The sequence below is a fragment of the Marmota flaviventris genome, chromosome X (assembly GCF_047511675.1).
Source record: "Marmota flaviventris isolate mMarFla1 chromosome X, mMarFla1.hap1, whole genome shotgun sequence".
NCBI lineage: Eukaryota > Metazoa > Chordata > Mammalia > Rodentia > Sciuridae > Marmota > Marmota flaviventris.
The window spans coordinates 40,712,587-40,740,301 of NC_092518.1; the positions used below are offsets into that span (position 1 = coordinate 40,712,587).

At 38.8% G+C, this 27,715-nt stretch overlaps 1 protein-coding gene across 1 annotated transcript in view; it reads left to right on the plus strand.

The window, feature by feature from the left end:
- The window catches only part of Dgkk (diacylglycerol kinase kappa), a 132,450-nt gene that overhangs the window by 73,162 nt on the left and 31,573 nt on the right, over window positions 1-27,715 (plus strand). The window contains exons 5-12 of the mRNA XM_071606589.1: window positions 4,203-4,338; window positions 4,798-4,904; window positions 5,230-5,355; window positions 7,000-7,102; window positions 12,285-12,468; window positions 13,014-13,122; window positions 13,638-13,777; window positions 15,255-15,336. Coding sequence (XP_071462690.1) covers window positions 4,203-4,338; window positions 4,798-4,904; window positions 5,230-5,355; window positions 7,000-7,102; window positions 12,285-12,468; window positions 13,014-13,122; window positions 13,638-13,777; window positions 15,255-15,336 — 987 coding nt within the window. The remainder of the gene's footprint in view (window positions 1-4,202; window positions 4,339-4,797; window positions 4,905-5,229; window positions 5,356-6,999; window positions 7,103-12,284; window positions 12,469-13,013; window positions 13,123-13,637; window positions 13,778-15,254; window positions 15,337-27,715) is intronic.

Here is a 27,715-nt window from a genome sequence, read left to right on the forward strand (position 1 = left end):
CTGCTTCTAAATTACAATGTGGAGAATGACGCAGGATAGACATTCTCATTCTAAAATGGAAAAAAAAAATAACCAGAAGGAACAAAAGGTACTGGTTTGGAGAAAGTTGGCAACCCAGAAAGACAATTTCATTAGATTTCCAGGCTTGAGAATAATTATCTGTGCCTTTATGTTCTGTCTCCTGGCTCTACCATCTCAGGCACCTGAGTGGCATTCTCTCTTTGTAACCAAGGAAGTAGCTGAACCTTCTGGAACTCAGAAGGGAACCCTACTCGTTGGAACCAAAGAGGCAGTTGCCCTGCCCTATAGGCTCATAGTCCTGTGTTGGCAACAGCAGCAATTCTGGCCCTTGAGCCTCTCTCAGCAGTCTTTCTAGACTCTAAGCCATCCCTTGAAGTCACTTTCCTGAAGGATAACACACATTCAGAGATGAGTAGCTTTATCAGTCTGTTTTATGCTATATAGTCTCAGAAGTCTGACAATCTTCCTTAATTTAGTTCTCTGTTCTTTTTGGTCTAAGGTAAGAGCGATCCTGCTGAGACAGTTGGTTGGAGCCATGTGTTCCACACCTAATCTTTCTAGAGAAAATATCTATGGTTGATATTCTCTCCAGAGCACACTTTCTTCTGATTTGGAATAAGGATAGAATGTTAATTTACAAATATTTAAGTTCTGGTGACTTTTCATTTAATAGTTCTGTTATGGACTGAATTGTCTCCCTAAATTCCTTTTGTTTAAAATATTTTTTAGTTGTAAATGGACACAATACCTTTATTTATTTACTTATCTATTTATTTTTATGTGGCACTGAGGATTGAACCCAGTGCCTCACACATGCTAGGCAAGTGCTCTACCACTGAGCTATAGCCCCAGCCCTTCCCCAAATTCTTATATTGAAACCCCAGCTCCCATTGTGACTATATTTGGAGATAGGAATTTTAGGAAGGAATTAAATTTAAATGGAATCATAAGGGTGGGGGCCTAATCCAATAGGACTGTAGGCCTCACATGAAGAGGAGAAGAGATCTCTATTTCTCTACAAACATGCATTAAAGAAAGGCCATGTGAGCAGTCAGTGAGAAAGTGGCCAGGAAGAAAGTCTTCACCAGGAACCAAATGGGTTGACACTTTGCTCTTGGACTACTCAAGTCTAAAATGTGAGAAAATAGATTTATGTTGTTTAAACCACTCAGTCTATGATATTTTGTTATGAAAACCTGAGCAGACTAACACAAGTACCTTTCTCAATGTATCTCTTTCCTCTTAAATTTTACACTAAACAGCAAATAGAAACCAAGGTACACCTTCCCTACTTTGCTTGGATATCTCCTTAGCTAAATATCCAAGTTATAATTTACATATTTTATACTCTACCCAACAGTATAATGGAATTCAGTCAGTTCTCTGTCACTCCATAAAAAGCATTGCCTTTCTTCCAATCCTCTCTGGTTCTCATTTCTGTCTGAGACCTCACCAAAAGCACCTTTAATGTTCATGTTTCTAGGGCTGAGGCTGTGGCTCAGTGGCAGAACCCTTGCCTACCATGTGTGAGGCACTGGGTTCAATTCTTATCACCACGTATCAATAAATAAAATAAAGTCCATTGACAACTAAAAATATATTTTAAAAAATGTTCATGTTTCTAGCAATATTCTATTTTAGGCAATCCAGGGTTTATAAATCATGTGCCTTGAGATTCTTACAGTCTTTATGCATTACACAATTCCAAAGTCACTTCCATATTTTTAGGTATTTGTTATAAAAGCTCCCATATGCCAGTATCAAAATCTATATTAATTTTATAGGACTGCTGTAACAACCACAAACTGGGTGAATTAAAACATAGCAACTTATTCTGTCAAGTTTCTGGAGTCTTGAAGTCTAAATTCAAGTTGTTGACAGGACCATAGTCTCTCTGAAGGCTCTAGGGGAGGATTCTTCTTTACCTGTTCCTATCTTCTGATGATTGCAAAACCTGGCATTTCTTGTCTTGGAGATCCATCACTGTAATCTCTGCCTCTGTTGTCACATGGTGTTCTACCCCGTATCTGTGTACTACCTATCTTTACAAAGTGTTCCCTTTTATGTCCTTGCATGCCTGTACCCATACTTCCCTCTTATAAGGACATCAGTCATTAGATTAGGGCCCACTTGAATCCAGCATGAGTGCATCTTAGCTTGATCACATCTGTAAAGAACCTATTTCCAAATAATATTGTGAATTTCACATTCACAGGTATGAGGTTAGGACTTGAACATATTTGGAGGGAGCACACAATTCAACCCATCACACATACTTTTCCAAGGTTAGATGCATCACAGCTTCCTTATACAAAGGAATATCAATTCCATCTCCTTAACTGCTAAACCTAAGTAATTGTCACTTAATATATTCCTTTTAATTCTGTAGCCAATTGGGCCATTGAATTCAGTATTCTATATTGGCAGAGTTTTGCATTTCTTCCATTTGATGTCCTGTAGAACCTTGCATATTAAAGATTTTCACTTGTTACTGTATACTGAAATGATTTATTTTAGAGTTTCTCTTCTTTGGTAAATTAAGAGCTTCTTGAGGGCCATAACTGTGGCTTTTTCATCTTTGTAGACCCAATTCCTAGTATTTTATATAACACATTGTAGAATTCTTATAATTATTGGAGGAGGGAAGGTGTTGTAGAGTTACAGTCGAGTGGCTTGAGGAATAGAAAGATACTGAGAGCTAAGAGTACCAAAGCCAAGACTATGCCACTTTCTTGGGACTCTTCATTTTCTAATTTGATCTTCCTAGAGTTTTCCAGGTCCTCAATATACAATAAACATTCCTATCACAAAGAAATTCTGGACCATTACTCATGAGCCTTTAGCTCATCAAATTAACTTTTTCTTCTAGAACCTTCCAAGTCAATCCAGTAGTGGTTTAGCCTATAGTCTGCAGGCTGATAGAGATAGAGAGGAAGGGACCAGACAGAGAGTGCTGTATGCAAGTTCTGTCTTGAGTAACTAATTCCTATAAATTGATAAAGGTTGAACACTTAAGGTGGCAGAGCCCTCAATTGCTCTCCCTCTAATGGATCACAATCAGATGATATCAGGGAAAGTACACAATTATTTAAAAAGTCTTGTCATCCGTTTACATACCCAATCCATTGTCATGCCAAGTATAAAATGCTATGTGTGTGTGTGCCTATGTCTAAACTCTAGAGGAAGGCAGAGAGGAGAAATTGAGAGGATTTTCTAATCACAGGAATTATAGAAAAAGTGGAAAAGTCCTTTGAAAATATAGAAAAAACAAAGTTGGGGGTTTTCAGTGCCACCCCTTCCTTCCTTTCAACACCCAAACTGTCAGTGGTATATCTGGTGCCTTCCCCACAGTCATGAGAGTCAGGCTGTGATACAGAACTGCAGTATTCATAAGCAGATGAACAATAATGTCAGAGTCATTATCATGTAAGAGAACACCAAACAGAATGTCACTTCATGAGGGCAGGGACTTTGTCTTGTGCATCACTATATCCCAAATATATTAAGCAGTGTCAAGCATATAGCAAGTGGTAGATATTTGTTTAGTGGGTTATTGAGTGAATTGAGTCTATTAACCAGGAAACTGCTATAGGCAGTCTGAGCTTGCTATTCAGAAAAACATGCTTGAGCAAAAGTTGCTGAGATAAGGAGTTAAATTCCTTTAACTGTTGTCCAGGTAAAGCAATGCTCTGCTCACCTGGTATCAGTAGGGTCAGGAAGGGGAGTAACTGCCCTTCTTCCAGGAAGTAGGTGAAGTCTGACAAGTATTCCTTAGTCCAGAGGCAGAGCTCTGCCTTCTTTCTTCCTTCCCGGGGCAGAGCACTTTACTATCTCTGAATTTCTAACTCACCATCTCCTTTTTGCTGTCGACTTAAAGAGAACCAAGGCCAAGGCTAACAGCAAATCTTGCTTGGACTAAACTGATACAGCAGTTGGCCAAGCATTCTAAAGAACATTGCTCTTAGTTCAGGATCTGCCCTCTATTCTTTCTCCCCTTTTTAAATCATTAGCAAAACAAAACAAAAAACAAACAGGTATTGGCTCCAATTTTCAGTCTTCTCCTTTGCATGCTCAGACACCTATATAGCAGACCATTGAATCCTAGCAGCAGATTTTCTAGCCTTTCCTAATAGTTCTCTGTGATTAACCCTCCATTCTCTTTTCTCTTTGATTTCTTTTAGATACCTGCCGCAGAAAACAACCCTTTCCTCGTCGGAATGCACTACTGGTATTCCAGCCACAGTTCCCGGACTCAGCACTGCAATGTTTGTCGAGAAAGCATTCCTGCCTTATCGAGAGATGCCATCATCTGTGAAGGTACCTTCTTTATTCTTTTTGAAAATGGAACTCAGTGGGTGGAGACAGGGGTAAAGGAGCTCAGGTGGCTTTAATATCCCTGACTAGCTCTAGATCATTCACTCTGGGATAAGGGTAAGGTTAAGGAAAGAAGAAGGGAGGAAACTAGCCTGAAAGGGAATTCTCGTGGATGAAAAGGAAAAATTGGGAATGGGGGGCTGGAACTTAATGGTCACGAGAGTAGGAAAGAAATCAACTCCTTCTTACCATTAATTTCCATTCAAGTTGAATAAGTAGAAAGTTGAGCTGGTAAGAAGCAAGAGGAACTGATTCATGTTAGAAATAGACTTTTGGCAGTGGGTCATAACAATTTAGAATGCATCTGAGTTTGAATTTGCTGAGTAGCTTAGGGAAGGGAATTAGAATCTTCATTGGCACAAGACTCACACTCATCTTCTTTTTTTCCCTCTCTTCTCACAGTGTGCAAAGTGAAATCTCATAAGTTATGTGCTTTAAGAGCGAGCAAAGACTGTAAATGGAATACCTTGTCCATTACTGATGATCTTCTCCTACCTGCTGATGAAATAGTAAGTACCAGATATGCCTCTATTATATCCCCTTCAGTCATGATACATGGGGGTTAGGAAGATTTTTTCCTGTTGCCAGATAAGGAAAGTAGACCTCTTCCCCAAGCTTGCTTTCCAATCAATCTCAAAGAATGAAATCCCCTGCCCCCCACCCCACATGCACTTCCACCTGTTACTGGTCACTAGAATTAGAGCAGGGAAGGTAGGATTATGAATAATTTGGGGCTTTTACCTAAGATCCTTCATAGCATACTAAAATTATTCCAGCTAGTCCTTTATTCCTGATATCACTAACCTCTGCCTCTTTTCTCTTTTCCCCCTTCAGCAAATCATGCCTCATCAGTGGGTAGAAGGAAACATTCCCGTCAGCTCTCAGTGTGCCGTTTGTCACGAGAGCTGTGGCAGTCAGCACCGTCTCCAAGATTTCCGGTGTCTCTGGTGCAATTCTACGGTAAGACTCTATTCATCTCTTTGATATACTTTAGTTCTAGAAAGGGGTGGGTGGAGCTCAATGGTGCCTATACATAGATAGAACTATCAGAGTTACTAAGCCCAAAATATTATACAGATTCGATTCCATAGTATAGAGCTCAGTAATCTGTCCCTCTGGCTAGGTAGTCTTTGGGAAACATTTAAAAGGCTCATATCTGATGGTTATTAATTGGTCGGACCTTCTAACATATGGGAAAAGCTGAATTTTTTAATGGCAGTATGGTCAAATAAAAAAAATAAATTCTGAGCCGGTCTTGGTGGAACACGTCTGTAATACAAGCGGCTCAGGAGGTTGAGGCAGGAGGATTGTGAGCCAGCCTCAGCAAAAGCGAGGCTCTAAGCAACTCAGTGAGATCCTGTCTCTAAATAAAATAGAAAATAGGGCTGGGGATGTGGATCAGTGGTCGTGCGCTCCTGAGTTCAATCCCCAGTACCAAAAAAAAAAAAAAAAAAAAAAAAAAAGAATTCTGAGCTTATCTTTAAGAAACCTTCTCTTTTCCTCATTGAGTATTTCCTAGGAACTTATAATCTTTGCAAGTAAATAATAGTTGATAATATTAACAAATTGGTATCACCACCATGTATTGAATGTTTTATATACATAATCTCACTTAATACAATTTGAACTAGGCCTCATTGTATCCATTTTATGAATGAGGAAAAGTGAGGTTCAGAAAGGTAAAATGATTTGCCCAAAGTCATGCAGCCAGAAAACAAAAGAGTCTTGGTTCCTACATAATTCTGCAAAAACCATATTTTTTTTAACTGTTGTACTTCTACGTCTCTATACCAATGATCATCAACTGTGATCAATTTTGCAATGCCCCAGAGCCATTTGAGACACTTTTGATTGTTAAAAAACTCAAGATGGGCATGTTACTGGAATCTAGTAGTTAGAGAGGCCTAGGATTATGCTAAAGGTCCTACAATGCAAACAATTATCTGGCCTAAAATATCAATAAGGCTGAGATGGAGAGATCCTGGTCTTGATTTTCCAGCCTTTTAGATGCTTTTCTTAAACTGAATTTTCTAAGTAGAAATTGAAGTATGGTGTTCTTCTCTAAAGACTGTCTGTGCCAGGAGTGGTGGCACACACCTTTAATCCCAGCAGCTTGGGAGGCTGAGGCAGGAGGATCATGAGTTCAAAGCCAGCCTCAGCAATTTAGTGAGGCCCTATGTAACTCAATGAGACCCTGTCTCAAAATAAAATATTTTTAAAAGGCTCAGTGGTTAAGCACCCCTGGGTTCAATCCCCAGTATTAAAAAGTAATAAAAGACTCTGTCCTCTGCCTCTTTGACTTGCTTTTGAATAACCAGGTCAGATTCATGTCCCCTAAAAATTGTCCAGGAAGTAGTCCTTGTAGAAATCAGAAACCTGGGAAGAATAGGTACGTGGGGGGAAGTCAGTGTGGGGTGGGGATGGCCAGGGAGTTAGGGGTCTGTATATGGCACCAAATTTCAGAAAGGGAGATTAGAATATTAAGGGTACAATTTTTGATATTGGAACCGAACGCTGATCAAGGTTTTCTTTTCTCTCCCCTATCCTTTTTTTTTCTCTATCTCTCTCTTTTTTTTTTTCTTTGCTGTGTTCTTATCGTTTCAGGTGCACAATGACTGTCAGAGACGGTTTTCCAAGGAATGTTTCCTGGGGGCTCATCGCTCGCTCGTAGTCCCCCCAACCGCCCTTAGCGACCCAAAGGGCGACGGTGAGTACCTAAACCATAATTTCTGGAATATCCCCGGGAGGGAGGGAATATGCATGCTGGGAAGAAGGGATGGGATGAATTGTTCTCCTCAATGAGTCAAGTATTTGAGGGCAATAGGAGAGTGTGGGTGCATGGGCAGTTTGTGGTTCCCTTTGAAACTTTGGGGTGGGGGATTATGGTCTGCCTGGTGTATATGTATGTGGAGATGTTCTCTGTAGCCTATGTCATCATTCTTTCTGACTGATCAAATTGCTTGCAGCCTTTTCATAATTTCCAAATACTAGATAATTGATGAAATGGCTTTGTATGGGTATGGATAGTTAAAGAAGTTTAAAAGTAACATACCAACTCCTGGATTATGTTACTTTTAAATTGAACATTAATACCAGGGTTGTTCTTAAATATGAAACTATCATGATCGTTGCTCCAATACTTCATTGAAGCTTTGTCAATTCCCAGATAATAGTGTTTCATTGAGAGCTCTATTCACAAGTTACTTGAAAGCTAAAGAGAGACCTAAGACACAAGCATTGCCAGACCAAGTGATTACTGTGAATTGAGGATGTAATACAACAAATTAACAATTCAATATGATATGTGCTAAGTGCCAAGGGAATGGTAGAGGTACTTGGAGATAAAAAAGTGTCATTGGGCTGGGGATATAACTCAGTTGGTAGAGCTCTGGCCTTGCATCACAAGGCCCTGAGTTCGATCCCCAGCACCACACACACACAAAAAGGGTTGGAAGGGTTAACTATTTTTAGGAAGTTGAGCAGAAAGAAGGTAAGTATGAAATGAAGATATTATATGTGCTAAGTGCCAAGGGAATGGTACAGATACTTGGAGATCAAAAAGGGTTGTTGGGCTGGGGATATAATAAAACTCAGGTGGTAGAGCTCTAGCCTTGCATGCACAAGGCCCTGGGTTCAATCCCAAGCACCACCAAAAAAAGTGTTGGAAGGGTTAACTATTTGTAGGAAGTCGAGTAAGAAGAAGGTAAGTATGAAATCAATGAAGCAAGAGTAAACTTTGTGTATTCTATCAAGAGGTCTGATAATGTTAGAGGAAGCAGGGACAAAGGAGAGGGGTGTTTTGTTTTGCTTCTATATTTGTTTTTAAAGAATAGATGACCCAGCTATCCCACTCCTTGGTTTATACCCAAAGAACTTAAAATTGGTATACTATAGTGATGCAGCCACATCGATGTTTATAGAATCTTACTTCACAATAGCTAAATTATGAAACCAATCTAGGTGTTCTTCAACAGATGGGTGGATAAAAAATGTGGTATATATACAAAATGGAATATTACTCAGCCATAAAGAAGAATGAAATAATGGCATTTTCTGGTAAATGGATGGAGCTGGAGAATATCATGCTAAGTGAAATAAGCCAATCCCCAAAAAATCAAAGGTCAAATGTTTTCTCTGATATGTGGATGCTAATTCACAATGCGGGGGGAGGGCTAGGGAAGAATAGAGTTACTTTATATTAAATAGAGGGGTGTGAAGGGAGGGGAGGTGGGTATGGAGGTAGAAATTATAGTAGAATGAATCAGACATTATTACCTTATGTGCATGTATAACTATATGACCAGTGGGATTCTACATCATGTATAACCAGAAAAATGAGAAATTATACTCCATCTACATATGATGTATCAAAGTGCATTCTACTGTCATGTATAACTAATTAGAACAAAATTTAAAATAAAATAATATAAAGAATAGATGAGGCACAGAGGCAGTATGGTATAAGGTGGGTGGGGGGGGGGCGGAATGCCAGGTAACCATGAGTTTTAGTCACTTACTGGCTGAAAAAAAAGTGTTGGGAAAAAATAGTGTTGGAAGGGTTAACTATTTGTAGGAAGTCGAGCAGGAAGAAGGTAAGTATGAAATCATTGAAGATATGATATGTGCTAAGTGCCAAGAGAATGGTACAGATACTTGGAGATCAAAAAGGGTTGTTGGGCTGGGGAATATAACTCAGGTGGTAGAGCTCTGGCCTTGCATGCACAAGGCCCTGGGTTCAATCCCCAGCACCACACACAAAAAAAAGGGTTGGAAGGTTTAACTATTTGTAGGAAGTCAAGCAGGAAGAAGGTAAGTATGAAATCAATGAAGCAAGAGTAAATTTTGTGTATTCTATCAAGAGGTCTGATAATGTTAGAGGAAGCAGGGGCAAAGGACAAGGGTTTTTGTTTTGCTTCTATTTTTGTTTTTAAGGAATAGATGACCCAGCTATCCCACTCCTTGGTTTATACCCAAAGGACTTAATATTTTTATACTACAGTAATGCAGCCACATTATATTCTTATATTCTCTGAGCTTTGCCTTCTCCTTATATAACTGAGAATTAAGCTGTTTTTTAAAATTGTTTAACTTGTCAATGTACCTTTATTTTATTTTATTTAATTAATTTATTTATTTATATTCAGTGCTGAGAATCTAACCCTAACCCTCACACATGCTAGGCAAGTGCTCTGCCACTGAGCCACAACCCCAACCCTGAGAATAAAGCTTTTAATTGTGAGGATAAAATGATAATATGTAAAGGGCCTAGGTATCTACAAGCATAATCCTAAGGAGCATACAACTAATTTCATCATCTTCTTGAACACTTGAATACCTAGTCTGTCTCCTAGCCCAGACTATGAACTCTCTGAACCCCTACCATTTAACTCAGACCTGAGGATATGGTATATGCAGAGTCAAGACTTGTTAAATGAATTCATTAGTCCATTTTCAGAATCCTGCCTGTATGTAAGCCCCAGTACTGAGCAATCTAGAGAATAAGACGTGTCTTAAGAATGCATTACTGATTCATACAGAGGAAAAATAGTGTATAAGCACATGTCACATTCATCTGGAAACACAGATTTCTGAACTACCCTAGGAGTTTTTGTTTCAGAAGACCTGGGTGGGACCCATGAATTCACATTTATAAAAAGTTTCCAGATGCTTCTCATGCTACTAGACCTGGAGCATGCTCCACCATTTGCTGTGTGGCCCTATAAAAGTTACTTAACCTCTCTGTGCCTTGATTGCTATTTGTTTTCTGCTGATAAAAAATGATAGTTTTACTCGGGTGTATAATGAAGGCTAAATGTGCGTGAAAGTTACTTAACCTCTCTGTACCTCATTTGCCATCTGTTTTCTGCTAATAGGGAATGATAGTTGTACTCGGGTACATTATGGAGGCTGAATATGCTAACATTTGTTAAAGAGGATTTTAAAAGTACAGGAAGGAAAAAAAAAACAACTAAGCCAACCTTATGCCTGTTTAGTATCCTTCTATGGAGTGAACAGAAAAAAATTGAGTGGGACTACTGGTTCCCTGGCTTAGGATTCTGTGGTTTTATTAATGCAGCTCAAAGAAGCATGGGTATTTTTGAAAGGTTCTTTCAGGCTGTTGACTCATCTGGAGCTTAAAGTCAATTAAATCCCCTAAGCTCTTTTCACACTTGCCAAGCCAAGTCCCTATTATCCTGTTATAGTGAAATGTATATCCTTGAGCCTAAAGGCCAAACTTCATACTTACTCCCTTTATATTTGTTGATTTTGACCCATAGACCTGTTGAGGTCATATTCTAATCTTGAGTCTATCATCCAGTAGCTCTTCTTTTAGCTTTGGGGACTTCAAAGTTCACAAGCCAGCCTTCTATGTTCATATCTGAATTGTCAAGTAAAATTGTGAAATGATACAAGATGCTTCCTCATGGTTAACATCAGTCCTACTCAAAACTTTGTGGGTGTGGTTGATTACCTGGTTATGTCTAATATTATGAATCTGCCTAATATTAATACATTTCAGCTCTCAATGGCACGGTAAAAATATTTTTTTAAAACAAACCTGACTTCTGCAAGAATAGAGACTGTATCTATTTTTTCCATCTACTGCATTCTCAGAACATAAAACAAAGACAGGCACAGAGAACGCTCTCAATACATATTTGTTGAATGAATGAATGAATGTGTTATCACAAGCATCATATCAGGAAATTACCTTTTATTAAAATATGCCAATAAGGGTTACCAATTTTGATTGGGGAAAGGAACTACTTTCAAGCTATCTCATTGAGGAGACACAATATCCAACTCTTGGAGCTATGAGTTCTAGCAAGCCCTGAAAGTTTGGTGCATGGCTGGTAAGTGGTTTAGGATGCCTTCAAACTCTACTGGCCAGTGAATTGGAAATGACCCACAGAAGAAACCAGCCTGAGATTTTTCCATGCAAAACAGCCATGAAATCTGTTTCAAGCAGATTTCCTTCAGGCTCTGTTTTACCCAGGTTACAATAAATGGGACATCTCACCCCATTCAGGAGTGAGCCACGTGCTTTTAGCCCTGTGAATTTGGGTTGGCATCCTTGGAAAGCCATGGACACAGACATTCAGGGACTTGCTACTTCTCTAGCATCCCTCTCCTGAGGGGCAGTTGCTCGCAGCCTGTCTCCCTGCCAACAAGCTTTAAAACTCAGTAAGAGCTGGCAGGCTTTGGCTGTTGAGACTGTTATAACCCCACTTCTCCACGGGCAACTCCAGTGTTGGGGATTATTAAAAGCCTCTCTCTTGTTCAGAAAATTTCCCTATAGTCTTGTTTTCCCCTGGAAGTGGTATGATAACATGGATCGCTCTGCCAGAGCCTTAGAGAAGTGATTAAGGCTCTTTGCTTCATTCCACATTGATATGTTCTGTCTTTAGCTCCTGGCTAAACAACAGCCATTCCCTCCCCTCTCTCTCCTGATATCTTCTTGCTGTGAGAATTCAGCTAACCTGGGCAGAGAGAGGAGCAGTCGGTGTGCTGGCCCTCCTAGGCTTTCAATCTTCTCCTTTTCTCAGTTCCTCTACAGAGATCTACTAATATTTGGTCATGGCACCAATTTCTTGTGTTCCTACATGGGCACATGTGTATGGGTCTGTATCCCAAGCTTGAGGTTATGGGCTATACCCCTGACAGCATCTAGCATGATGGTTGGTATATTAATAGTTGCTCAGCAAATATTTGCCTAGCAACAGATAAGAGAGAGACTTTTAAGCCCCCTCAGGTGGCCTGGCTTTCCCTGTGCCCCTCAGGAGACTGGAAATGGGATTTTTAAAAAAAAAAATCATTGCAAAGTATGATATTAATTCATATCTCATTTCCATGTCAATAACCAGTTTTTTCCCTTTTATATTTTTCAGGTCAGCTAGTAGTATCTTCAGACTTCTGGAATCTTGATTGGTCATCTGCTTGTTCATGTCCTTTGCTCATCTTCGTGAACTCCAAAAGCGGTGATCATCAAGGGGTCGTATTCCTCCGAAAATTCAAGCAATACCTTAATCCGTCTCAAGTCTTTGACCTATCAAAGGGTGGACCTGAAGCAGGGTAAGCATGAGGCAAGGGATATAATTGGGTTTATAGAAGGGATTCCCTTTGTATAGTCTGGATTAGGATAGATTTCTAGAAGTGGTCCTTGTACCTGGAGAGGAAGGATCTATTTTTCTCATATAACTCCATAGCATTTGGGATTGGCTGATTGGAGGGTTTTAAACCCTCTCCTTGAGTAGTAAAATATATGTATATATATATACACAGGCCTGTTCTATTTTGGAACCTACAGCTGCTTAGTCCTGGTTCCTGTAAGGCCACTGGCCACTCTACCAGGCATTCTTCCTGGGCCTCAGCACAAAGGCTTGACTAGGCTACTAATGGTTTCTAGAGCAAGAGTGTGACTTGACCCCTCTGGGGTCGCCTATGGGAAAGTGTCTGTAGTCTTAGGTCTGCATAGAAGCAGTGGCTAAGGGAAAGAAAGCAGATGCCTTTTATCAGGGTGCTAAAGCAGCAGTCCTTGGGCCCTCACATATGGTAGGAAACCCATATAAAACCTAGATGTTCGTGAAATGACCCCATTTCCCCCTCTTCCTTTTCAGGCTGTGCATGTTCAAGAACTTTGCTCGCTTTCGTGTTCTGGTCTGCGGTGGCGATGGCAGTGTGAGCTGGGTCTTATCGATGATTGATGCCTTTGGATTACATGAAAGGGTAAGTCCTTGGCTGACTCGGTTTAGCCACTCCTAGAAAGAGTAGGGATGTAGAGCTGCCCACCCCTAGGCAGGCCCCTGCTCTCCTGACTCTAGTAGCTTATTTCCTGAGGCACCCCACCTACTGGGCCCAACCCAAAGAGAAATTTGGGACTACATTTCTCTTTTATAACCATGGCTGTGACTTTTGGCATATTCCAATAACTTTCCCCTTTACTAAATAGATTCTGTATTGCTAAGTGTGGGGTCCACCTCCTTAGAGAAAATTTCACTCACCTTCAAACATCCTCCGAATACTCTTCCTGGATTCTGAAGCCCCTTAAAACCACTGTCTTTAAGACTGTAATTATTCACAAAGAGCACCTTCTGACTACCACTATTATAATTATACAATCATACAATTATAATGTACCAATCAATAAAAATAGAATAGGGAAAAAACAGCCTGTGGGTTCTTTCATGGGGGAAGATTAGTGGAGGAGTGTCTATAAAGTATACTATCTTTTGTTCTTGCAGTGTCAGCTGGCAGTCATCCCACTTGGAACCGGCAATGATCTGGCACGTGTCCTGGGCTGGGGTGCTTTCTGGAACAAAAACAAGTCACCGCTGGACATCCTCAGCCGAGTGGAGCAGGCTACTGTGAGGATTCTAGACAGGTGAGTGGCCAAAAGACCAGACCCTTGTGCCTCTTTCAGTCTCACACCATTACACCCAATTATATCATCTCAATTAAGTATATTCTAAACTCTCTCCCAGAGCCTCATGCCCTTTCTGGATTCAATTGTAGGCAATGTGGGGGGCCTTGCCTCTTGGGAAACCAAGCATGTAATATATTTCCTTCAAATATCACTGAAGGCCCTCTCCAAATCTAAAAGATCCTAAGCAGAGGCCTCATGAGTAAAGTTCAAGAATTCTATGAACCTCCTTCAATTTGCATAGCCAGGTATCTATATAAACATATTTTTCCTCAGAAAAGAGCCATAAAGAAACTTTGAAAAGGTGGGGGGAGAGTCAAAACACCTGGCTTAGATGGTCTCTACTCTAGAGAGAGTATTACCATCCTACTACCTCTGAGGGGGAAAAAACAAAACGTTTTATGCTGGGGAACATTCAGATATTTGATTTAGGGCTCTATGTAAACATTTCCTGGGGAGGGCTGGGGCTGGGCCTCAATGGTGGAACACTTGCCTGGCATGTGTGAGGCCCTGGGTTGATCCTCAGCACCACATAAAAAGAAATAAAATAAAGGTATGGTGTCCATCTACAACTAAAAATTTAATTTAGAAAACAATTTCCTGAGGAGCTTTTTCAATATACCAAACTGGGCCCTGCCATAAAGATTCTTTTTTGGGGGATGGGGGACGAGGGATTGATTTCTGGGGGAGGTACCAAGGGAACTCAACCACTGAGCCACATCCCCAGCCCAATTTTGTATTTTATTTAGAGACAGGGTCTCACTGAGTTGCTTAGGGCTTCGCCATTGCTGAGGCTAGCTTTGAACTTGTGATCCTCCTGCCTCAGCCTCCTGAACTGCAAGGTGTCTCTCTCTCTCTCTCTCTCTCTCTCTCTCTCTCTCTCTCTCTCTCTCTCTCTTTGGTACTGGGGATTGAACTCAGGGGCACTCAACCACTGAGTCACATCCCCAGCCCAATTTTGTATTTTATTTAGAGACAGGGTCTCACTGAGTTGCTTAGCACCTTGCAGTTGCTGAGGCTGGCTTTGAACTTGCAATCCTCCTGCCCCAGCCTCCCAAGCTGCTAGGATTACAGGTGTGTGCCACCTTGCCCAGAACCATAAAGATTCTTATTTAGTAGGTCTTTGGGCAGGGCCCTGTTATATGCATTTTACAAAAGCACCACCAGTGATCTTGCTATTAGGTCTGGTTGAGAAGCACTGCTGCTCTCTGAGAACTTTAGGAAGAATTCTTTCCATCACTGGCCTAGGAAAGTCATGAAGCAGAGTCCCTTCTTGTGGTATACCTTGAGATCAGTGGCCAGAAATTGCTTGAGTACCCCCATATAAACCATCCCCCCACCACATATACATTTTGCCATCTTTTTTGACCTATGAAACATTGATTCCAACTTTTATTAAAGGAGAGCCCTAAATTTCTGTCTTTGAACTTCATTTCAGATGGAGTGTGATGATCCGCGAGGCTCCCAGACAAGCCCCACTGCTAAAAGGACAGGTTGAGATGGACATACCAAGATTTGAGGTAACTACTCTAATTTAAGTTACCATCTTTATTACGAGTGAAATAATAGGCAAAGTCTAGAGAGAAGCTTTTGCATATCCATGGGTTTTATGAAAATGAGATCACTGATGACTGGGGGACATGTCAATCAACAACTGTTTTCTAAGAATTTGTTAGGCATTTATTTAACCATATACTTACCTATTTATTCAAAATATTTATGGGATAAATACTATATGTTAGATACTCTTTTAGGATCTGTTTTTATATACTAGTGAGCAAAGAGAAATGATATAGAGCTTATAGGTTCATAGTCTACTTGGAAAGAAATATATATATGTATATATGGAGAGAGAGAGAGAGAGAGAGAAGAAGAAGAAGAAGAAGAAGAAGGAGGAGGAGGAGGAGGAGGAGGAGAAGGAGAAAGAAGAAGAAAGGAGGAGGAGGAGGAGGGGAAAAAGAAGAAGGAGAAGGAGGAGGAAAAGGAAGAGGAGGAGGAGGAGGAGGAGGAGGAGGAGGAGGAGGAGGAGGAGGAGGAGGAGGAGAAGGCAGAAAGGGACTAGGCAGCAATTCCCAGTCCCCTCACCACACAGAAAGAAGACAGAGAAGAAACAACAAGTCAGAGAGTTGGAAGAAAAAAGTAAATGCCCTGAGGCCCAATATTACAAAGTCTGAGACCTGGAGAGAATTGAAGATTGGTTATCACAGTAGAAAATAAGTGTAGAGTTCCCCAACCCTGAATCTGGACCAGATTGGAGGAAGAGACAAGGGCAACAGAGAAAGAGGGAACAGGAAAATCACATAAGCTCACTCCCTTAACATTTGGAAAGAAAACCAGGAAAAATTAAAATACGACAGTAACAGCTGTGTCCTTGAAGCAGATCATGTACTAGACAACCAAATTGTAAATGGAGTGTCCCTGCTGGACACTGCAGCCATTTGGGGGAACCCATACTTGAATAGTCACTGCCTTAAATCAACATGAAATCCCCCTACCTCACTTAGCAGCAAACTAAACCAGAACACCCCTGTAGTGGGTTCTCTTAAGAATCCAACTGTAACCGATAAAAAAAAAAAAAAAACAAAAAACAAAGAATCCAACTACTATCTGAAAGTTGCTGAAACTGCCTCCTCCCCACTGTGAACAAGGGGAACAGGGTGGAGAAGCCTGCTTGGGAAGTGCTTGCCCAACCCAGTGCCTGCTCAGCTGATGCAGAGAGCCCAGCAGAGATGGAGCAGATGCTCAGAATTCAGGGTGGTGGAAATCTGAGCTCAGATCTGAGTGGCAAGACAGATTGGGCTCTGAGGATAGGAAAGGGGAACCTATAGAACCACTATCGTTGCCCGCTGACACTGGGAGTGAGATCCATGCAAAGTAGCACTAGTCCTAAGAAACCTAGAGAGACTGGTGACCAGATCATGGGCCTCATTGAAGCCAAACAGGACATAACCTGTCTGAATATTCAGCAGCATAGAGGTACTGGTTTCCCGACCATGGCTACACCTAGTAGAAAGCCACAGGCAAGTGCTTAAGCCCCCACAGGAAGCTTAAAGGAAAAGACCATTACCACAGCCAGCAGGTCAGCCAAGGGACGAATTTCCCTGGGCCCAAGGCAATGAAAATCAAAGGCACCCAATCTGACTTGCTCCCAGCCTGACCCTGTACCACAACTGTGGAGTGATCAGACACTGGATAGTGGCTGGACCCTGCCTCAGACACAATCAGCAGAGGGAATCAGCACCTGCTATTTACAAGCTGGGGCAGTAGAAACTAGAACCCAGATAGACTGGCTGAGTCCCTTCACTCCATAATAACAACAGTACCTCATAAGTTGTATAAGCTGGGTGATGTTTATACACCACAGATAAACTCATGGAGAAAACACAGCCACAGGACCTGTGCTTATAGACAGCAAACAGACCACACCACCAAGCAAAAGACCCTGTGCAGGGAAACACATACACACAGTGAACCATCCATCATAACCCCGGTCCAGAGCCTTTGTCCTGAATCTCAGCACACAATAAAAACCAACCAACAGACACAACACCACAACCTCCAAGAAGTTAGCTTCAGGCCCTTGAGCTGACAAACCAGAACCAACTGGAGGGAGGTCCACAGCAATTAGGGGAGGTTCCTGTATTCCAGCACCTCTGGAAGGATCCAGAGCCAAAGAGTGATGGATATCTGCTAAATGTACCAAATTCTAATGCAACCCAAACCAAGATTCAACCAAAAATTTCGTCACCTTGGCATGGTTTACTATAAATAGCAAAAACTTCAACTTTGGTCATATATATTACTTTTTAACTTGATACTTAGTCATCATCCTAATAGCCAACATTGTACTTTCAACCCATTTGAATGTATTTCTTCTAATGGTTTAAAGCATTACTTAGAATTAATTCTCCCAATCGCTGTCTCCTAGCCCTAGTTTCTCCTTGCTCCTCATATCCCTATACTAACTCACATACACCACATCTACCTATTTCTATTTTTACCTTGGACTGCACCATTCCATTCTATATTCACTTTGTTTTTTTTTTCCTTTTTTTCAATCTTTTGCCAAATCTTTTTTAGCCCACTTTCAGCCCTCATGTAATGTTATAGCAAACATATATAGCAAATGAATACATAAAATATATGGCAAATATATAGATATAATTTTTTACTTTGATATATGGGATTGAACCCAGAGGCACTTAATCACTGAGACACATCCTCAACCCTTTGTATTTATTTTAAGATGGGGTTACTCTAACTTGCTTAGGGCCTTGCTATGTTGCTGAGGCTCACTTTGAACTTCCAATCCTCATATATCAGCCTTCAGAGCCACTGGAATTACATGCATACATCAACAAGCCCAGTACAAAATTTCTTATCAAATATTGGCAAACAGCAAAGAAAAACATATTAAAAAGATAGTGCACTATGACCAAGTTGGGTTCATTCCAGGGATGCAAGGTTGGTTAAATATCTGAAAAATTAATAAATATAATTCACCACATAAATTGACTTACAGACAAGAATCACATGATTATCTCCATAGATGCACAATAAGCATTTGAAAAAGTGCAGCCTATTCATGTTTAAAACATAGAGAAACTAGGGATACAAGGAACTTAGCTGAACATCATAAAGGCTCTATATGACAAACCCAAAGCCAGTAACACACTGAATGGAGAAAAATTGAGAACATTCCCTCTAAACACAGGAACAAGACAAGGATGCCCACTTTTGCCACTCCTGTTCAACATACTCCTTGAAATTCCAGCCAGAGCAATCAGACAGGAGGAAAAATTTAAAGGAATACCAATAAGATAAGAAGAGCTCAGATTCTCTCTGTTTGCACATGACATGACCCCATATTTAGAAGATGCTCCAAAAAAACTCCACTAGAAGACTTCTAGACCTGACAAATTCATTCAGCAAGGTAGCATGATGAACATGTATTAATCAGTTGCTTTCCTATATTCTAATAATGAATCTGCTGAAAATGAAATTAGAAAAACTATTCCATTCAGAATAAACTAAAAAGAAAAAAAAAACATCTTGGGAATAAATCTAACAAGTGAGGTGAAAGAACTCTATGAGGAAAACTATAGAACACTAAAGAAGGAAATCTAAGTAGACCTTAGAAGATGAAAAGACCTCCCATGTTCTTAGATAGGCTGAATTACTATTGTCAAAATGGTCATACTATCAAAAGCATTATTCAGATTCAATGCATTCCCCATCAAAATAGCAATGACATTCTTCACAGAGCTACAAAAAACAGCTCTGAAATTAATTTGGAAATATAAGAGACCCAGAATAGCCACAGCAATCTTTAGTGAGAGGAGGGAAGTTAGAGGCATCACAGTATTGGACCTCAAATTATATTACAGAGCTGTAGTAACAAAACCAGCATGGTACTGGTACCAAAAGAGGCATGGGATCCAGTGGAACAGAATAGAAAGCACAGAGATAAACCCTCATGAATACAGTTATTTCATATTAAACACTGGAGAAAAGATAGCCTCTTCAACAAATGGCTCTGGGAAAACTAGAGATCCACATGTAAAAGAATGAAACTTGACCCCTATCTCTCACCCTTCACAAAACCCAACTCAAAGTGGACCAAAGACCTAGGAATTAGATCAGAAATTCTGCAACATCTAGAAGAAAATATAGGCCAAACACTCCAACATGTTGGCACAGGAACCACCTTCCTTAATAAAACTCCTAAAGTGCAAGAAATAAAACTAATAATCAAACACTGGGAAGGAATCAAATGCTTCTGCACAACAAAGGAAATAATCAAGAGCATGAAGAGAGAGCCTACAGAATGGGAGAAGGTCTTTGCCACCTGCCTCTCAGATAGGGCATTAACATTCAGAATATATAAAGAACTCAATAAACTTGACACCAAAACAAAAAATTTGCTAAAAAAAGGTATAGAGACCAATACATATATGTATGCATATATGTATATACATATATATTATTGGAATTATTTATCTCTAGATAGACTGTTACATAAATATGCATATATATGGGTTTGTATGTATACCTATATCTATATTTCTATATCTATATATCAGTACATTCTGGAAGGAGTCAGGGAAAGCCTCTATGGATAAGTGTCATTTCAGAAGAGATCCAAAGACCAGAGAGCGTTACCAGGAAAATAAGAAAGAAGACGCCTGTTCCAGACAAAGGGAACAATACATGTTATTTCAAGGATAAGAAAAACACAGGGAATATTCACAGAACTAAAATGCATTCATAATGGCTGGGGCACAGGGACCAGGGATGAAGTTATGAGAGAGAGAGAGAGAGAGAGAGAGAGAGAGAGACAGACAGACAGACAGACAGACACACTAAAGATGAGGCTAGAGAAATATTCAGGGTCAGACCTGCAAGATCTGGTAAACCACAATAGGAAGTTTGTACTTTGATCCTAAGAGTATTCGGAATTCCAGAAGATTTTTCTTACAATTTTTGTTAAAAAATAATCCTAGAAATTGTAGATTCTACCATTAACATTTCACCGCACTTGCTTTATCATGTATTCAGCCGTCTAACCATTCTGCTAGCTAACAGAAGGGTTTTGAGCAGAGGGATTCCATGATGTGTGGAGAAACAATTGAAGGAATAAAGGCTAGAGGGGAAAAGAAAAAAATAGGAGAGACTGAAGTTGTCTAGGCAAGAGATGGTGGTGATTTAGATTGGTGAAGTAGTAACAGGGTTGAGAAGGACATGTATTTGGGACATACTAAAAAATAGAGTTAGCAGGTCTTGTAGAATTTTGAATGTAGAGAGTGACAGAATGGAAGGAGTCAAAGTTGTATTTAGGAGTACAGACTCAAGATCCAGGCTACCTGGAATCAAATCTAAGCTCTGCCACTTACAAACTCGCCTTTGCCTCAGTGTTCTCCTCTGTGAAATGGGTATGTAGGGTGGTCATTGGGATTACATGAAAAATTACGTATACACATAGCTTGGAACATAGCCAGCACATACTCAGTACTATATAAGTGGATGCTGTTATTATTAGTAAAATCAATATTTAAGAGGTGATGCTCTGGCATTGAAAATATGTAGATTTGAATCCCAACTCTATATTTTCTAGCTATGTAATATGAGATAATTTGTGTGAAACAAACAGTATCTCCTTCATATGAGTTTCTTTTTAAATTTTTTATTTATTCTTTTTAGTTATATATAACATTAGGAGACATTTTCATATAATCACAAAAGCATGGAATATAATATGCACTAATTTCCCAGTACTGTCCCCTTTCCTACTCTCCTCCCTCTACTGATTTTTCTGCAATTTATAGTTTATTTTTGATTCATCTCTTATAGGATCCAATTATTTATTCATGTTTGCACATATGAAATTTCAGTTTGATTTGTTCCACTATTCTTCCCTTTTCCTGTCCCTCCTTCCTCCCCCTTCAATCACTTGTAGCTATTCTACTTATCTTTCCTCTATTTTAATGGACCCCCTCTTCCCTTTTTCCTCTCTCTCTCTCTCTCTCTCCCCCCCTACCCCTTATTGTGTATTAGCTTCCACATATTAGAGAAAGCATTTGACCTTTGACTTCTGGGAACTGGTTTATTTACATAGAATCACATTGTCGAGTTCCTTTCATTTACCATCAAATGCCAGACTTTCATTATTCTTTATGGCTGAGTAATATTTCATTGTGTATATATACTACATTTTCTTTATCCATTCATCTATATAGGGCACCTAAGTTGGTTCCATAGCTTGACTATTGTGAATTGTGCTGCTATGCATATTAATGTGGTTGTGTCACTGTAGGATGGTGATTTTTTTTATCTTTTGGATACATATCCTGGAAAGGGATGGCTGGGGCATATAGTGGTTGCATTCCTAGATTTTTTTTTAAAGAGAGAGAGAGAGAGAGTGAAAAAATTTTTTAATATTTATTTTTAAGTTTTTGGTGGACATAACATCTTTATTTTTTAAAATTTTTATGTGGTGCTGAGGATTGAACCCAGTGCTCCGTGCATGCCAGGCGAGCACACTACCGCTTGAGCCACATCCCCAACCCACATTTCTAGATTTTTGAAGTATCGCCACACCACTTTTGAGAGTGGTTGCAATAATTTGAAGTCCCATCAACAATGTATGAATCTATTACCCAATATCCTCACCAACATTAAATTATTTTTTTTTCTTGATAATCGCCATTCTAACTAGAGTGAGATGAAATCTAAATGTAGTTTTTTTTTCTTTTTTTTTTTTTTTTGGTACCAGGATGATTGATCTCAGAGGCACTCTACCACTGAGCCCCATCCTCAGCCCCATTTAAAATATATATATATATATATATATATATATATATATATATATATATATATATATATATATATTTAAATTTAGAGACAAAGTCTCAGTGAGTTTCTTAGTACTTTGCTGTTGCTGAAGCTGGCTTTGAACTTGCGATCCTCCTGCCTCAGCCTCTTGAGCCTCTGGGATACAGGTGTGCACTATGGCGCCTGGCTCAATGTAGTTTTGATTTGCATTTTCCTGATTGCTAGAGAAATCAAACACTTTTTCATGTTTGTTAACCTTTTCTTATTTTTTTATTAAACCCTGGGGAATTTAACAACTGAGCCATATTCCCAGCCCTTTTTCATATTTTATTTAGAGACAGGGTCTCATTGAGTTACTTAGGACCTTACTAATTTGCTGAGACTGACTTTGAACTTGGGATCCTCCTGCTTCAGCCTCCTGAGCCGCTGGGATTACAGGTGTGTGCCACTGCCCTGGCTATATGAGAAGCATATGTTTAGTTCTTTTGACCATTTATTGATTGGGTTGTTTGCATTTTGGGTGTTAATATTTTTTTAGTTCTTTGTATATTCTGGATATTAATGCCGTATCTGAGGAGCAGGTAGCAAAGATCTTTTCCTATTCAGTAGGCTCTCTCTTCATGGTCTTGGTTTGTTTGCTGTGCAGAAGCTGTATAATTGGACGCCATTCCATTTATTGATTTTTGGTTTTATTTCTTGCACTTTAGGAGTTTTATTAAGGAAGGTGGTTCCTGTGCCAACATGTTGGAGTGTTGGACCTATATTTTCTTCTAGCAGTTGCAGAATATATGGTCTAATTCCTAGGTCTTTGTTCCACTTTGAGTTGGGTTTTGTGAAGGGTGAGAGATAGGGGTCAAGTTTCATTCTTTTATATGTGGATCTCTAGTTTTCCCAGAGCCATTTATTGAAGAGGCTATCTTTTCTCCAGTGTCTAATATGAAATAACTGTATTTATGAGGGTTTATCCCCAGCCCACATTCCTAGATTTTTGAAGTATTGCCACACCACTTTTGAGAGAGGTTGCACTAATTTGAAGTCCCACCAACAGTGTATGAATCTATTACCCAATATCCTCACCAACATTAAATTATTATTTTTTTCCTTGATAATCACCATTCTAACTAGAGTGAGATGAAATCTAAATGTAGTTTATCTCTGTGCTTTCTATTCTGTTCCACTGGATCCCATGCCTCTTTTGGTACCAGTACCATGCTGGTTTTGTTACTACAGCTCTGTAATATAATTTGAGGTCCAATACTGTGATGCCTCTAACTTCCCTCCTCTCACTAAAGATTGCTGTGGCTATTCTGGGTCTCTTATATTTCCAAATTAATTTCAGAGCTGTTTTTTTGTAGCTCTGTGAAGAATGTCATTGCTATTTTGATGGAGAATGCATTGAATCTGTATAATGCTTTTGATAGTATGACCATTTTGACAATAGTAATTCAGCCTATTTAAGAACATGGGAGGTCTTTCCATCTTCTAAGGTCTACTTAGATTTCCTTCTTTAGTGTTCTATAGTTTTCCTCATAGAGTTCTTTCACCTCACTTGTTAGATTTATTCCCAAGGTGTTTTTTTTTTCTTTTTAGTTTATTCTGAATGGAATAGATTTTCTAATTTCATTTTCAGCAGATTCATTATTGGAATATAGGAAAGCAACTGATATGTATGTTCATCATGCTACCTTGCTGAATGAACTTGTCAGGTCTAGAAGTCTTCTAGTGGAGTTTTTTTGGAGCATCTTCTAAATATGGGGTCATATCATGTGCAAACAGAGAGAATCTGAGCTCTTCTTAACCTACTGGTATTCCTTTAAGTTTCTCCTCCTGTCTGATTGCTCTGGCTGGAATTTCAAGAAGTATGCTGAACAGGAGTGGCAAAAGTGGGCATCCTTGTCTTGTTCCTGTGTTTAGAGGGAGTGCTTTCAGTTTTTCTCCATTCAGTATGTTACTGGTTGGGGTTTGTCAAATAGAGCCTTTATGATGTTCAGCTAAGTTCCTTGTATCCCTAGTTTCTCTAGTATTTTAAACATGAAGAGGCTGCACTTTGATCTTTCATCACTAGGATGAACCCCACTTGATCATGGTGCACTATCTTTTTATACATGCTGTTTGCCAATATTTTATTAAGTAGTTTTGCATTTATGTTCATCAATGATATTGGCCTGAAGATTTCTTTCCTTGATATGTCTTAGCCTGCATTGGTTACTAGTGTGATACTGGCTCCAGAGAATGAGTTCTGCGTTGTTCCCTCCTTTTCATTTTTGTGGAATAATTTAAGGATTGATATTAGTTTTTCTTTAAAGGTCTGGTAGAATTTGGCTGAAAATCCATTCAGACCTGAGCTTTTATTCTTGGAAGGATATTGATGTCTGCTTCAATTTTGTTACTTGATATTGAAATGTTTAAGTTTCTGTATCTCCTGGTTCATTTTGGATAGGTCATATGTCTCTAGGAATTTGTCAATAACTTCAGATTTTCTAGCTTAATAGCGTATGAATTTAGAAAGAATTTTTGATGATCTTCTGGATCTCAGTGGTATCTGTGGTGATATTTCCTTTTTCATCTCTGCATTTATTTATGTGAGTCTTCTCTTTATTTTAGTTAATTTGCCTAGGGGTTTATCAATCTTATTTATCCTTTCAAAAGACTAACTCTTTGTTTTATGGATCCTTTGTATTTTTTTTCTCTATTTCATTGATTTCAGCTGTGATTTTTTTTCTTGTCTTCTACTGATTTTGGTATTGGTTTGTTCTTTTTCTAGGGCCTTGAGGTATAATGCTAGATTTTTTTTTTGGTATCTTTCTATTCTTTGGATGTATAAACTCAGTGCTAAAACTTTCCTCGGAGAACTGCCTTCATATAGTACCAAAGATTTTGATATGTTGTATTACTAGTCTCATTTACTTCTAAAGACAATTTTTTAGTATTTTCCCTAATTTCTTTTGCTATCCATTCATCATTCAAAAGCACATCAATTAATCTCCAGATGTTAGAGTGGTTTCTGTTTTATATATTATCATTGATTTATAATTTCATCCCATTATGATTTGATAGAATGCAAGGTTTTATCTCTTTTTTTGTATTTGCTAAGATTTGCTTTGTGACCTAAAATACAATCTATTTTAGAAAAGATTCCATGCACTGCCAAGAAGAAAGTGAATTCAGTCCTTAATGGATAAAATATTTTGTAGATATCTGTTAGCTCCATATCATTAATTGTATTTTTGAGTCCTGTAGAATCTTTGTTTATGTCTAGATGATCAATCTAGTGATGCAGTCACCCAGTATTATTGTATCATGGTGTATCTGATTCTTCATATTGAGAAAAAGTTTGTTTTATGTCCATAGATGCACCATTTTGGGGTGAATAAATATTTAAAATCATTATATCTTGTTGTTGGACATTCCCCTTAAGTACTATGAACTGACCTTCTTTGTCTCTTCTCATTAATTTTGGTTTGACATCCACTTTGTCTTATATGAGAATAGTTCCTCTTGCTTATTTAGGAGTACCATTTGCATGATATGCCTTTTCTTATCCTTTCACCTTCAGTCTGCGCATGTCTGCCTGTGAGTTGAGTCCCTTCCTAACAGCATATTGTTGGGTCTTTTTTAAAAATCTGATCTGCCAACCTTTGTCTTTTGATTAAAGAGTTTAGATCATTTACATTCATTGTTGTTACAGAGAGACTTTTTTTTTTTGGTACCACTCAACCATTGAGCCATATCTCCAGCACTTTTTTCCATTTTATTTAGAGACAGGGTCTCACTGAGTTGCTCAGTACCTCGCTTTTGTTGAGTCTGGCTTTGAACTCATGATCCTCCTATCTCAGCCTCCTGACCTGCTGGGATTATAGGCATGTGCCCTACACTTGGCATTAGACAGACATTCTTTATTTCATGCCATTTTGATGCATTTATTTTTTTTCTTTAGTAAAGCATAAAAGGACTAAGAGTTTATTAGCAAATCATCCAATTTAATAGTTTGGAAAAATAATATTTTATAAAAATAAGAGTCGAAAAAAGAAAATTCTAAGCCAAAGAAGATAAGAATGTATTGAAAATGAACACACCACAGAAAGAATCACCAATGTCAATGTTGGTGTATTTTTTTTATGTTCTTTTTAGATATACATGACAATAGATTATATTTAATATGTATACATACATGGTGTATAACTTATTCTAATTAGGATCCCACTCTTGTGGTTGTATATGATGTGGAGTTTCACTGGTCATGTATTTCATATATGAACATAGCAAAGTCATGTCTTATTCATTCTACTCTTTCCTATGCCCACCCCATCCCTTCCCTCTATTACCCATTGTCAAATCCCATGAACTTCAATTCTTCCCTCCTCCTCCCTTATTATGTATTAGCATCTATATATCATAGATGACATTTGTCCTTTTTTTTGGGGGGGGGGGTATTAGCTCATTTCACTTAGCATGATATTCTCCAGTTCCATCCATTTCCTGGCAAATGCCATAATTTCATTCTTTTTTATGGCTGAGTAATATTCCATTGTGTATATACATATCACACTTTCATTATCCATTCATCTGTTGAAGGGCACCTAGCTTGGTTCCAAGCTTAGTTATTGTGATTTCAACTGCTATAAACATTGATGTGGCTGAGTCACTGTAATATACTGATGTTAAGTCCTCTGAGTATATACTGAAGGGTGGGATAACTGGATCAAACGGTGGTTTCATTTCAAGTTTCCTGAGGACTCTTGGTCAGGAAGACAGAAAATTTAAACAGATCAATTTCAAGCAATGACACTAAAGACACCATCAAAATTCTACCAACAAAAAAATAAAAAACCCAGGACTAGATAGATTCTCAGCCAACTTCTACCAGAACTTCAAAGAAGAACAAACACCAATCCTCCTCAAATTATTCCATGACATAGAAAAGGAGGGAAAACTTCCAAACTTGTTTCATGAAGCTAGTATTACCCTGATCCCAAAACCAGACAAAGATATATCAAGGAAACAAAACTTCAGACCAGTATCTGTGATGAACGTAGATGCAAAAATTCTCAGTAAAATACTGGCAAATTGCATTTAAGAAAATCCTAAAAAGGTAGTGTACCATGATCAAGTTGGATTCATCCCAGGGATGCAAGTTTGCTTCAACAAACAGAAATCAATAAATGTAATTCATCACATCAATAGACTTAAAGACAAAAATCATGTGATTATCTCAATAGATGCAGAAAAAGCATGGGACAAAATATAGCACCCCTTCATATTCAAAACACTAGAAAAACTAGGGATAGTAGGAACATATCTCAACATTTAAAAACTATATATGCTAAGCTCAAGGCCAACCTCATTCTAAATGGAGAAAAAATTGAAAGTATCCCCTCTGAAACCTGAAACAAGACAGGGATGCTCTCTTTCACCGTTTTTTTTAACAGAAGTACAAATTTTTCTTGATTTGAAATTGCATAAAACATATTGTAAAACAAACATACTGTTAAAAAAAAACTTTGGTGAATGGTAAAGCAAGATTTATATCAATGTCAGGCCTTAGATAGTTTCTTCAAGTGTCATTCT